We start from the raw sequence: 12,768 nt of genomic DNA, 5'->3' as shown, positions 1-12,768 counted from the left end.
ATATCAACTCCCTGCCACTGTAGGCACTGGTCATGTCTATTTGAGAAAAGCATTTGTTCACAAACCATAGTTTTCCAGCCTGGCTAGTTTTCTCTCATGAATACAAACAAAATGTTCTACACATGGAAATATGCCATGTTTGTTTCTATTTTGACTCCAAGCTCATATTTCAGGAGCAGGGAGCAGTTCCTGTCTGGCTAAAGTTCTCAGAACAGCCTTCTCTCCACCTTAACTGTACCCACAGTGCTGAACCCTCCATCTAGAGCAGTGGTTCTCAACCTTGGCTGCACATTAGAATCACCTGGGAATCTTTTTAAAATCCTGATTTCTGGGCCTCATCCTTCGGAAATTCTGTTTCTTTGTTACTAATGTTGTAGCCCCACCCCATACCAAAGAAACAGAATTTCCGGAGAATGAGGCCCAGAAATCAGGATTTTAAAAAGATTCCGAATCTAAATGTGCAGCCAAGGTTGAGAACCACTAATCTAGAGGGAACCCCCTTCCTCTGCCACACAAGACCAATTCTGCAGCATCCTTCCCAACTTCCTGGATGAAACTGACATGTCTTTCTCTTGCTCCACCCAGGAGCACCTATTACGCCCCCCCCCCCCCCCCCCCATCACCATCCTCATTCTCTGTCAAGGACTTTCTGGGTGTCAAGCACTGTTCCACATGTTTTACATGTGTTAAGTAATCTTTACCAACTACCCTATTATAAGTGCCATTATTCTTCCCACTTGATACAAAAGGACACTGAGGCACTGAGAGGTTGGTGCTTAAAGTCACTCAGCTGGTAAATGACAGAGCGGGACCCCTCCAGGGACTGTGCACTCAAGTGCTCTGCCATCGCCCCTGCTTCATTGAGCTAGTTAGCTACACAGTTGTTGCTCTGATGTTTACACATGTGATACTAATTTAACAACCTCTATTTTCAAATTATCAATATGGAATATGGCATTGCAGGGTTTTCCAAAAGTGATGAGTGCTCTGAAAAATGTCTGACACATAATAAACATACTACATATACCTGTATTAATAAAATACAGTCTTTGCCCTCTGAATTTATATTTATGAAAGGAGGGACAGGTAGAAATGGATGAGACAAATTCTAGATATTTACAGTAGAATTTGAATCAAAGTCAGAGTGTAGAGGAGTGTGGGGGAATTTCGTTTGGTTGGTGAGTTCAGAAGAGACTTACTGGAGGACATTGCCTTTGAGATTGGGCCCTGAAGGATGGGTAGGATAATCAAAGAATAGGGTAATCTATCAGGAGAAGAAAAAAATATTTATTGAGCCCTTTTATAATGTGCTAAATTTAGTAACAGACTTCTTACATTACTACATCTTAAGAATATATTTTTATTGATTTCAGAGAGGAAAGGAGAGAGAGATAGAAACATCAGTGATGAGAGAGAATCATTGATTGGCTGCCTCCTGCACACCCCCTGCTGGGGATCGAACCTGCAACTCTGGCACATGCCCTTGACCAGAATCAAACCCGGGACCCTTCAGTTCGAAGGCTGACGCTCTATCCACTGAGCCAAACCAGCTAGGGCCTTACATTACTATATTTAATCATTGCCAAGAAATATTAACTGTTGTCTCAGACTTATTTATTTGGTGGTTGAATGGCTTTTTAATGAAATACTATTTTGAGAATCTTGTCTTCTTGCCCTCTTGAGGATGAATGTTTTTTTTTTTTCTTTTGCTAAGTCAAATTTCAATTGCTTTGCTGGCTCTCTGTAGGTCCTTCTCTGTGGTGGCCCTTTACCTCAATTTTCCACTTGATTTTGTTGTTATAATTAAAATTTTTTTTATTGATTTTAGAGAGAGAGATGGGGGAGGTTGAGAGGGAGGGAGGAAAGGAGGGAGAGAGGGAGAGGAAGAGGGGAAGAGAGAGAGAGAGAGAGAGAGAGAGAGAGAGAGAGACCCCCACATGTTGCTCCACCACTCAATGGTTGATTCTTGTTAGATCCCCTGCAGGGATCTAACCCACGACCCTGGCGCATTGGAATGACACTTCAACCAGCTGAGCTACCTGGCCAGGGCTGTAGTTATAGTTTTTGTTTTTTAATATATTTTTATTGATTTCAGAGGAAGGGAGAGGGAGCGAGATAGAAACATCAATGATGAGAGAAAATCATTGATTGGCTGCCTCCTGAACACCCCACACTGGGATTTGAGCCCACAACCCAGGCATGTGCCCTGACTGGGAATCGAACCCATGACCTCCTGGTTCAGAGGTCGATGCTCAACCACGGAGCCATGCTAGATGGGCTGCAGTTATAGTTTTTTATAGATTAATTCACATGCCGGTTGGTCATAGTTTTCTTTGTAGGTGTCAGGTTGAGATGAGTAATTTTTCCTTATTGGGCTGTGTTCTCATTGCAACATTCTCTGTTAAGCTTCTGAGAGGGAAGCTTGTTTCTGGGAATAGAGTCACTTACTCCCTCTTCTCTTTAGTTTTTTAGGTGGTGGTGGCAACCGGATGGACAATAGCACATCAACACATTTTACAGAGGTGAGTTTTCCTTTGGGTGTAGGGATGCTTCAGGTAGTGGGTGGATGTTAAAATCATGACTTATTTTCATGTCTCTGAGCAGAAAATAACAGAATGGATAGGGCAAATGTGGACAAGGGTAGCCCTTAGAATAGTTTGTGTTTTTAGCAGCTGGGGCTTTGGCATATTACTTTTGGTAAAGCTTTGATTAGAGTAATAGCCTCTGTTTTGAACCTGACAGTATTTTGAATTCTGTTTTATTGTGTGTAATGGTGTGAAAATAAAAAGCTTGTGTTTTTGAAATAACAGTGTTGCAGATCCTGCTTTAATGGCATGATGGCCAAGTAAAGAGCAGGCCGGAATGAATAGAAGTCATACTAACGCACAGTCTTCAACTTTACACAGAGGAACTGGTTTCTAGAAGTTACTTCTAATGAACATGGTAGTTTGACATAACTGGAATTAGGGGGTTAGATTAAGGGTAAGATATTTATTTGTCTTCCAGATCTCAGGATGGGACCTATAATTAATTTCCAGTTCTTTATATAATACAGCATCCATATTTTAAAGGGTGGGCAGAAAATCTTAACTGTCACTTGAAAACATTAGTATGCATCCTTGTATACCATTTTATAGTAAATTTAGAGTAATTTTCTTTTTTCACTTTATGGACTTAAAATCTCATTTAGTTTCTTTTTTACCATTTTAACCATTTTTATTTTTATTTTATTTTAGTGATTAATATTTTGATCCTCACCTGAGGGAGGATATGTTTATTGATTTTAGTGAGAGAGGAAGGGAGGGGAAGAGAAAGATCGTTTGGTTGCCTCCTATAAGCGCCTTGACTGGGAATCGAATCCAACCAACTGAGCCATACCAGCCAGGGCTTAACCATTTTTAAGTGTACAATTCAGTGGCATTACATACTCTGTTTTTAAACTGTTAGAGTCTGTAGCCTACCAGCTCAGCCTACAAAAAACACTGGTTTGTTTTTGCTCCTATTGCCACAGTACTTGACTCTAGAAAGCTAACAGATGCTAAAAAAAAAAAAAAAGTTAAATCCCATAATCAGAATTTCTTTGTATTTCAAGATTACATTAGCCTTTTCCAGAGATAGCTCAAGTACTTGAACTAGCAGAATTTTTAGTATTTATATATGTGTACATGGGTACAAGATGTCTTTGAACTCACATTTTAATTTTTTCACTTTGATGGATTGAAAAACATTATTTAAAATTTATTCTGTTTGCCAGGCCTGGAAGTCTTTTCTGATTTTAGTATTTTCCTTCTGTGTGTGCTATTTCCTTGATAACACAGGTTGTCGCTTATTAATTATACATAAGCAAAAAAACTTCATCTGATATTTGTTTAAGTGTTAGTTCTCATTTAGGAAATGGAAATACATTGGTTTGTCAGTTTTGTAGATATGACTCACCAGGAAGAGATGCATTAAGAAGAAAAATAAATATATGTAGTCAGTTTCCTAACTTTAGTAATGCTAAATCTGACACTGATGGCATGAGCTATTCTCTAGGTGTTAAAATAATTTTGCTGAGTCATAACCTGTTCTTCAGAGTTTGTAGCAATGCCTAGTTTTCTCTCTGTAGAATTCCCTTGTCATCATGCGTGGATATTTTAGTATTCTCCTTTTTAAATGATATTTTACATTTAAAAAAATCTGTCTATATATAATATAGAAGTTACCAGGGTGGGTTTGTGTGTGTGTGTGTGTGTGTGTGTGTGTGTGTGTGTGTGTGTGTGTGAATCCTAACCTGAGGATATTTTTTCCCCATTGATATAAAAAATATATATATAATTTTATTGATTTCAGAAAGGAAGGAAGAGGGAGAGATAGAAACATCAGTGATAAGAGAGAATCATTGATTGGCTGCCTCTTGCATGCCCCCTACTGGGTGAGTGCACTGACTGGGAATCAAACCATGACCTCTTGGTTCATAGGTCAATGCTCAACCACCGAGCGACACCGGTAGAGGCCTCCATTGATTTTTAGAGAGTGGAGGGGTGTGAGGAAGAGAAAGAGGCAGGGAGAGAGAGGAAGAGAGAAATACATTGCAGTGAAAGAGACGCATCAACTGATTACCTCCTGTATGAGTCCTGACCAGGGCCGGGGATCCAACCTGCAACCCAGGCATGTGCCCTTGACCAGGAATCGAACCTGAGACCCTTCAGTGCTCAGGCTGACGCTCTAACCACTGAGCAAGGCTGGCCAGGGCATTGTCAAGGGTTTTAAAAAATCAGCTAAGTAGTCTATATTGAGTGCTTTAACAGCACTCTGCTAAAAATAGGGACAAGAAGCAAATATCATGGTTACCTTGCCCACAAGGAATTTATAATTTTGTTGGAGAAGTACAAACACGTATGAAACAAATAAGTAAACAAGAAAGAGTATAATAAAATTATTGTGCCCTAACCGGTTTGGCTTAGTGGATAGAGTGTTGGCCTGAGGATGCAAGGGTCCCGGGTTTGATTCCGGTCGGGGGCATGTACCTTGGTTGCGGGCATGTACCCAGTGGGGTGTGTGCAGGGGGCAGCTGATCGATGTTTCTCTCTCATCGATGTTTCTGGCTCTCTATCCCTCTCTCTCTCTGTAAAAAATCAATAAAATATATTTTTAAAAAATTGTTGTGGTGCCTGGCCAGGTTACTCAGTGTTTAGAACATTGTCCCGATGTGCCAAGGTTGCGGGTTTGATCCCCGGTCAGAGCACATACAATGAATGCATAAATGAGTGGAATAGCAAATCAGTTTCTCTCTCTCTCTCTCTCTCTCTCTCTCTCTCTCTCTCTCTCTCTCAAAATCAAATAAAAATAAAAATTATTGTGGGGTCTATGTAACACGCACGGTAGGGAGAGATTGTATTAGGTGAGCTGCAGTCTTTGTAAAGTCTTTAGGAGGAGAGGTCAAATGACTTAGTGATATCCTTGGAATCAAATTGCCTGAGTTCAAATCTTGGGCCTACCACTTATTTACTGGATATGTGACCTGGACAGAATTACTTCAGATCTCTCTGTACATGTTTTCTCATCTGTAAATTAGGGAAAAGAATACCTCATGGGATTGTTGTGAGGGTTAAGTGGGTTAGTACATGTAAGGTGTGTAGGCCAATGTGCCTGCCATATAGAGAGTGCTTCATAAATGTTTGCCATTATTACTACTAAGGCTTCATGCAGAAGGAACACAAGGCTTTCTTCAAGTACCAGATACTTGAAGGGTAGGTGGAATTTAGATAAGCAAAGAGGTGAGAAAAAGATAATATTTATAGCTATAAAGTTTTATACTCATGTCCCTGAAGAAGAAAACTTAGAAAGTTATATATAGAAACCAAAGTTATTCTTTTCCATATTTTAGTTGGTAATTTCAGCAGAGACTTAGGTTCAGTTTTGCTGTTTTCTTTAGCCAGAGCTGCTTGTGCAATGAAAAGGTTATTTTCTATAATTAAACTATTTACTAATAGCTACATTATTAAAATATTAGATATATTAGAAAAGGCTTAGTCCAAGCAAAATTTCAGACAGAATCAGTATTGTTTTTTTAAAGTGAATCTGAGGTGGGGAGATGGAGAGAGTGGGTGAGGATAGAGTGAAGGTGGGAGGAGGCTGGTTGCCAGTTAACCTGTGAGAGTCAGTGGAGAGTGAATTATAGAAATGGTGCTGACAGTTTGTAGAGAGATGACATTGCTCTACTGCGGTCTCTGATAACCTGGGAATTGAGCCCATGGCTACCTGAGGGTTTCATTGATTATTTGAAAGCTTCTGACCATGACCTGGTGCCGGTGAGACATCTGATCTGAGTCTCAGCTTACCGGAATGGATCACTTCATTGCAGGAATGGCTGTAGCTGCTGTTTCAGATTAGCAGAATATAAGATAGATGGATGGCTTCCTAGAAAAAGAACACCCAGTATACACACAAGGGAAGGGAGCGCTGAGCAGCCTGGTTTATATTTATTTAAATAAAATTTGTTTTACATATATTGCATTGTAATGGGAATTCTAAAAGGCATTAAAAAATATCTGGCCCTAGCTGATTTGTTTGGCTTAGTGTTGGCCTGCAGACTGAAAGGTCCCTGGTTCGATTCCGGTCAAGAGCACACGCCTGGGTTGCAGGTTTGATCCCCCAGTGGGGGCTGTGCAGGAGGCAGCCGATCAATGATTCTCTCTCATCATTGATGTTTCTGTCTCTCTCTCCCTCTCCCTTCCTCTCTGAAATCAATATAAATATATTAAAAAAACCTGGAGCTCTTTTTCTAAAAGCTCCCTTCATACATTTTCTTCAGGGTTTGTCCTGAGGCATAGATACTGAAAGATTATTATAACAACATTAAGGAGACTTTTAAAAATGAAAAATCCCCCATATTCTCATTACCTTATTTTAGTTTTATGGTTTTTATATAATACTTTTGATTTCTCACATGCATGCTTCCTGTTTTCAGATGCAGACATAGGAGTATACCATGTTATATTTCTGCTTTAAAAAATTTACTTAGGATTATATGTAGTGACTTGAAATACATGGCCTTGCGGCGCTATCAGTCAACATCCAAGAAGTAACGCGCCAGATGTCATAAATGTTTCCCTCCACGTCCCGCATGGTTCAGGGTTCAGGATCTGGAAGAGGAGCCGCACACAAATGAAAGAGAAAAGACGAGATAATTTGGGAATATTGGGGGGCCAGGCAGGTAAGTCTAACTCAAGAGGAAAGACTTCCACTGGTGCTCAGGCCGCACCAACCTTTTATTTGGTTCAGGATCCACCCATAGTATATAGCCCTTAGGCAGGGAGGTTCCAGTGACACACAGACTATTCTTATCAATAAGGATTTAAATGATTAAAGGTGGGGAGGTTGCTTCAGCTACCATTATCTGGATTAACAGAGGTGGTGCACAGCTCTGATCTTTGCTAGGGCTTCAAAGGTCACCAGCCTTCCGGGTTCTCTGTCTACACCTCTCTGCTAGTGAAGACAATAGGCGGTTTCCCACATCATATCAGATCTTTTTTCTTGTCTCTCCATAGTTTACAAGAATTATATTTCATATTTTATGTTTGTATTATATTTACTAAACTGTTATCCTGTGTTAAACATGTCTGGTTATATGTGATGGTTGATACTTCATCATTCCACCTCTGAGTCTAGAACATATGAAAAATAAAGCATAGAAGCTAGACAGATGGCAGTAAAACTTTAGTTTTTATTCAACCTAATTGGAGAACACAGTTGATCTGTGGCCAAATAGACATTCTAAGTCTATACAGGATGACCCACCTGAGAATTAGGGGCTGCAGAGCCAGCACACACACTTAGAACCACTTCCTTTGCATTTGTGCAGCTTCCTAGTACATGAACTCCGTCCATGGAAGAGATGTGAATTAGCAGAGATGAGGCTCTTGCCACTCACCGCTCAGAAGCATCACTGCTTTGGTGTAGGGGAAAGTAAGGAGGTCAGAGGTGGAAATGCAAGATCTTCACTTTTGGGTATTGCAATTTAAGCCTATGGTTAGCAGGGGCGTGGGAGTAGTGTCTGTGGCAGGAGGGGTAGGAGATGCGTCAGTCATCTGTGAGGGCAGTTTTACTTCTGCCTTCTCCTGTACCAGCTCATGCTCTTTTGTGTGTGCTCCTGGGGCCTGTGGAGAAGGCTCTCAATTATCAAGAACAATATGAAGTTAAATTAAATCAAATTCTACCAATTTTGACTTACAGAAATGACAGTTTTAAATCATTAGATATGTAATAAGAAGTTCAGGATTTTAAACTATCCTTTCTGTTTGCTGTTCTTCTAATTCTCAGACATAAGGAGCACTCATTGGAAAGAAAGAACCAAAACTGTCAGTTCACAGTTAACATGATCTTTTATGTAGAAAACCTGATGAATTCCATTAAAAAGCTGTTAGAAATAAGTGTAAGCGCCTGACCGGTTTGGCTCAGTGGATAGAGTGTCAGCCTGCGGACTCAAGGGTCCCGGGTTCGATTCCAGTCAAGGGCATGTACCTTGGTTGCGGGCACATCCCCAGTGGGGAGTGTGCAGGAGGCAGCTGATCGATGTTTCTCTCTCATTGATGTTTCTAACTCCCTTTCCCTCTCCCTTCCTCTCTGTAAAAAATCAAGAAAATATATTTAAAAAAAAAAAATAAGTGTAAGCAAGGTTGCAGAATATAAGAAAGACATATAGAAAATCAGTTGTATTTTTACATATTAGCAGCAATTAGAAATTAAAATTTTAAAAAATGCCATTTACAATAGCATAAAAATATGAAATACTTTAACTTTCAGAAAAAATGTATAAGACCTGAGCATGGAGAACTATAAAATATTACTTAAAGAAATTAAAGGTCACCTAGATAGATAAATGGAGAAATATATCCTGCTTGTGGAACAGAAGACAGTATTGTTAGGATGTCATTTGTGAATTCAGTATAATTCCAGTCAAGATCCCAGTCAGTGTTTTGATAAAAATTGAAAATTTGATTTATAAAATTCATATGGAAATGCAAAGTATATAGAATAGTTAGCACAACTTTGATAAAGAAGAAAAACATTAGAGGACTAATACTACCTGATTTCAAGGTTTATTATGAAGCTACTAGGGGCCCAGTGTATGAATTCATGCACCTTGAAAGGAACTGTGGGGCCATGAGGCTGCAGTGGGCACAGGGGCGGGTCTTGGCCCATCCTTCGCACCCCTGCCCGGCCCCTCCCACTGCAGCCCCACTGCTACCGCCCCCACACGCTGATGGCACTGGCCCCGCTTGCACCTGCTGATGGAGCTGGCCCCCCTCACACCTGCTGATGGCGTGGAGCGATTGGGGCCGGTGCTGTCAGCGGGTTCTAGCGCCAGGCGGGACCACAGGGTGCAGGAGCAAAGAATTTTTAGTAACCACCTGATCGCCTTGATGACAGCGACTGGCGACCCGCCTTGGTCTGGCTCCACCATTTCTTCACTGCCAATGCCCGCCTTGTTCCGTGCGCGCACCCTGGTGGTCAGCGCTCGTCATAGCGACCGGTTGTTCAGTTGTTCTGCTGTTTGGTCTATTTGCATATTAGGGTTCTATATATATAGATAGTAACCAAGACTATGGTACTGCCATCGAGATAGATAGATCAGACCAGAATAGCCTGCCTAGTGGCTCAGTTGGTTGAGCATAGGTCCATACATCAAAAAGGTTATGGGTTTGATTCCAGGTCAGGGCACATACCTAGGTTGCAGGTTTGATCCCTGTTCAGGAGGGTATGAGAGGCAGCTGATTGATGTTTCTCTCCCCCGCCCCCCAGTCAATTAAAAAAAAATCATCAGGTGAGGATTTAAAAAGAAACCCAGAATAGAGTCCAGAAATAGACCCCCACACACTGGGGACAAAGGCATTCCAGGAGAAAAAATCATATCCTTTTAAACACCTGCTGAAATAATTGGATAGCTGCAGTACAAAAATATGTGCTTTGAAATACATACTTTAAACCATATACAGGAATTAACTCAAAGTGGGTAATAGACTTAAAGTTTATATAAAATTTGAAGAAAACATAGAGAACCTTTGTGACCTTGGGTGTCATTTCTTAGACCTGACACCACAATCATGATCCATAAAAAAAAAAAAAATTGGACTACATTAAAATAAATAACCTGTGTTCTTTATAAGAATGAAGAAACAAGCCACAGATGAGAAGATAACTTTCAAATCATCTGTTACAGCATGTGTATCTAGACTCTATAAAGAAATCAAAATGGAGTAAGAAAACAACCCATTTTTAGAAATTGGGAAAGGATTCTAATAATCTCCTTCACCAAAGAAGATATACAGATGTTGAATATTAGTCCTTTGGAAAATGCAAATAAAAATCTCAATGAAATACTACTGCACAACTATTAGAATGGTTAAAACGTAAGACTGACCATACTAAATCTTGGTGAGTGTGGAGCAACTGAAATTGAGTGGAAAAATGATACAACCAATTTAGAAAACAACCTACCTGTTTGTAAAAAAGGTAAAAATACATCTACCATGTGATCCAGCCATTCCACTCTTCTAAATATTTACCTAAGAGAAAAGAAAGCATATATCTGCACATATACATGTATATACAAATATCCATAGCAACTTTATTAAACATCAGAAACAACCCAAATGTCTATCAGCAGGTAGATGGATAAACAAATTGTGTTACATCCCTACCATGGAATACTAAGCAATATAAGGTATATGGAATACTACTCAGCATAAACTATTGGTTTATGTAAAAATATGGATGAATCTCAAAAATAATTAAGCTGAGTAAAAGAAGGCACACCAAAAGCATATACAATATGATTCCTTTGACATGAAATATCAATTTCTTAAAGAATGCAAACCACAGCAAGAACATCGGTTGCTTGGGTACAGGAGGGAGGGATCCCTGAATGTTTTCCAGGGCACTAGAAAACATTTGAAGGTCATTATCTTGAAGTTTTCATGAAGCTTTTCAGTCTCAGTTGACTCATCTTTGTAGACCATAATGTTTTTTTGAGATACAATTCACGTATCATGTAATTTACCCTTTAAAGTGTACAATTCAGTGGGTTTACTAATTTTGTAAAGTTATACAACCATCACCACTGTTTAATCTAGAAATTTATCATCACCCTAAAAAGAAACCCTGTACCAATTAGTCTTTCCTTTTTTTCTCTCCAATTCCCCTAGCCTTAGGTAATCACCAATTTATTTTCTGTGCTATGGATTTACTTATTTAGGACATTTGATATAAATGGAATCATACAATATGTGACCTTTGTGACTGACTTCTTTTGCTTACCATAAATGTTTTGAAGGTTCATCCATGTTGTAGCATGTGCCAATACTTCATTCTTTTTTATGGCTCCACAATATTCCATTGTATGAATATACTATATTTTGTTTACCCACTCATCAGTTGATGGACATTTGAGTTTTTTATGCTTTTTAGCTGTTATGAAAAATACTGCTTTGAATATTTGCACACATTTTTGTGGGTTCAGTGTTCTAATTCTCTTGGGTCTATAAAAGTGAAATTTCAGGGTCAGATGGTAACTTTGAGGAACAGACCATAATATTTTAAAAAGTGCTGATATGGTCGTGGTTAGCTTATAGCAAATTCTGCTAAATAGAAGATACTGTCCATCCTGTTTTTTATATTGAAATATGTAAATATTTCAGCCCACATATTTTCAGAGGCATTATCTTATTCTTTCACTCAGAGTAACATTTGAGATTTTCAAGACAAAACTTGAAAATAAAGTGTCTCTGTGATTCTTTTGAATGTTTTACTGAAACATAAGTGTTCTCTATTTGTTTTACTTATATAACTCCTGTCCTGAATACCCAGTTTTGTTGTATGAGCTATTTTTTTCTCCTGTGCCTGTCTGAGCCTGCTCAGAGGCAAATGACCTCAAGCTATTTTTAATCTCATGCTGATTTGGTATAAATTTGTGTGCTGTGTGTGTGTGTGTGTTTTTTTTTTATAATCCTGTGTTCTATGGTCAGGTCGCATTGTTATTTTGGGACAAATACTTTGACTGTTAATATTTATTTGCACTAGTTTGCAGTTTACAAACAGAATGCCTCATGCTGTTGTTGAAGCTGCTTCTCAGCTTCCATTCCTTCAGGTTCTTATATATATTAAATGTCATAACAATTTATATAATTATCAGTGCAGATTATTGATAGTATGAGCTTGGTGATTGATTTTTCTTCTAGTCAACATTTTCAAATATTTAATATCTACAAATTAATTATAGTGAAAATAAAGACCGCTTTGAGAATTCTTTTCTGCGAGCAAATGTTGTGGAACTTTTATCTAGTAAGGGAATAATAGTTTTTTTCCTATCTATAATAATAAAAGCATAATATGCTATTTAGACTGGACAGCCGAAATACCTTCCAGACATCATTCTGGACGTCCTTCCCGATGAAGCCGTGGCGACAAGGGCAGAGGCAGAGGCGGTTTGGGGCGATCAGGCAGGCAGGCGAGTAGTTAGGGGCATTCAGGCAGGCAGGCGAGTGGTTAGGGGTGATCAGGCAGGCAAGCAAGTGGTCAGGGGCATCAGGCAGGCAGGCGAGCGGTTACAGGTGATTAGGCAGGCAGGCGAGCGGTTACGAGCCAGCGGTCCCGATTACAAGAGGGTGCAGGCTGGGCTGAGGGACGACAACCACTCCCACCCCCGTGCATAAATTTCGTACACAGGGCCTCTAGTAGTTTACATAAGTGACTAGATGGTGCTGCTTATACTTTCTCACTTAAACT

The 12,768-nt window shown here is 39.5% G+C and overlaps 1 protein-coding gene across 4 annotated transcripts in view; it reads left to right on the top strand.

Annotated features, from left to right (window-relative positions):
* The window catches only part of RNF115 (ring finger protein 115), a 72,140-nt gene that overhangs the window by 27,438 nt on the left and 31,934 nt on the right, over positions 1–12,768 (top strand). For 3 of the 4 annotated variants that reach the window (XM_006096872.3, XM_023760720.1, XM_023760721.1), the window contains one exon: positions 2,465–2,522. The exons of the other annotated variant lie outside the window; for it this stretch is intronic. In XM_006096872.3, coding sequence (XP_006096934.1) covers positions 2,465–2,522 — 58 coding nt within the window. The remainder of the gene's footprint in view (positions 1–2,464; positions 2,523–12,768) is intronic. 4 annotated transcript variants of the gene reach the window in all.

The sequence above is a fragment of the Myotis lucifugus genome, unplaced genomic scaffold (genome assembly GCF_000147115.1).
Source record: "Myotis lucifugus unplaced genomic scaffold, Myoluc2.0 scaffold_190, whole genome shotgun sequence".
NCBI classification, from domain to species: Eukaryota; Metazoa; Chordata; class Mammalia; order Chiroptera; family Vespertilionidae; genus Myotis; species Myotis lucifugus.
The sequence above is the reverse complement of the archived record's forward strand: the minus strand, read 5'-3'. Positions and strand labels throughout refer to the sequence as shown.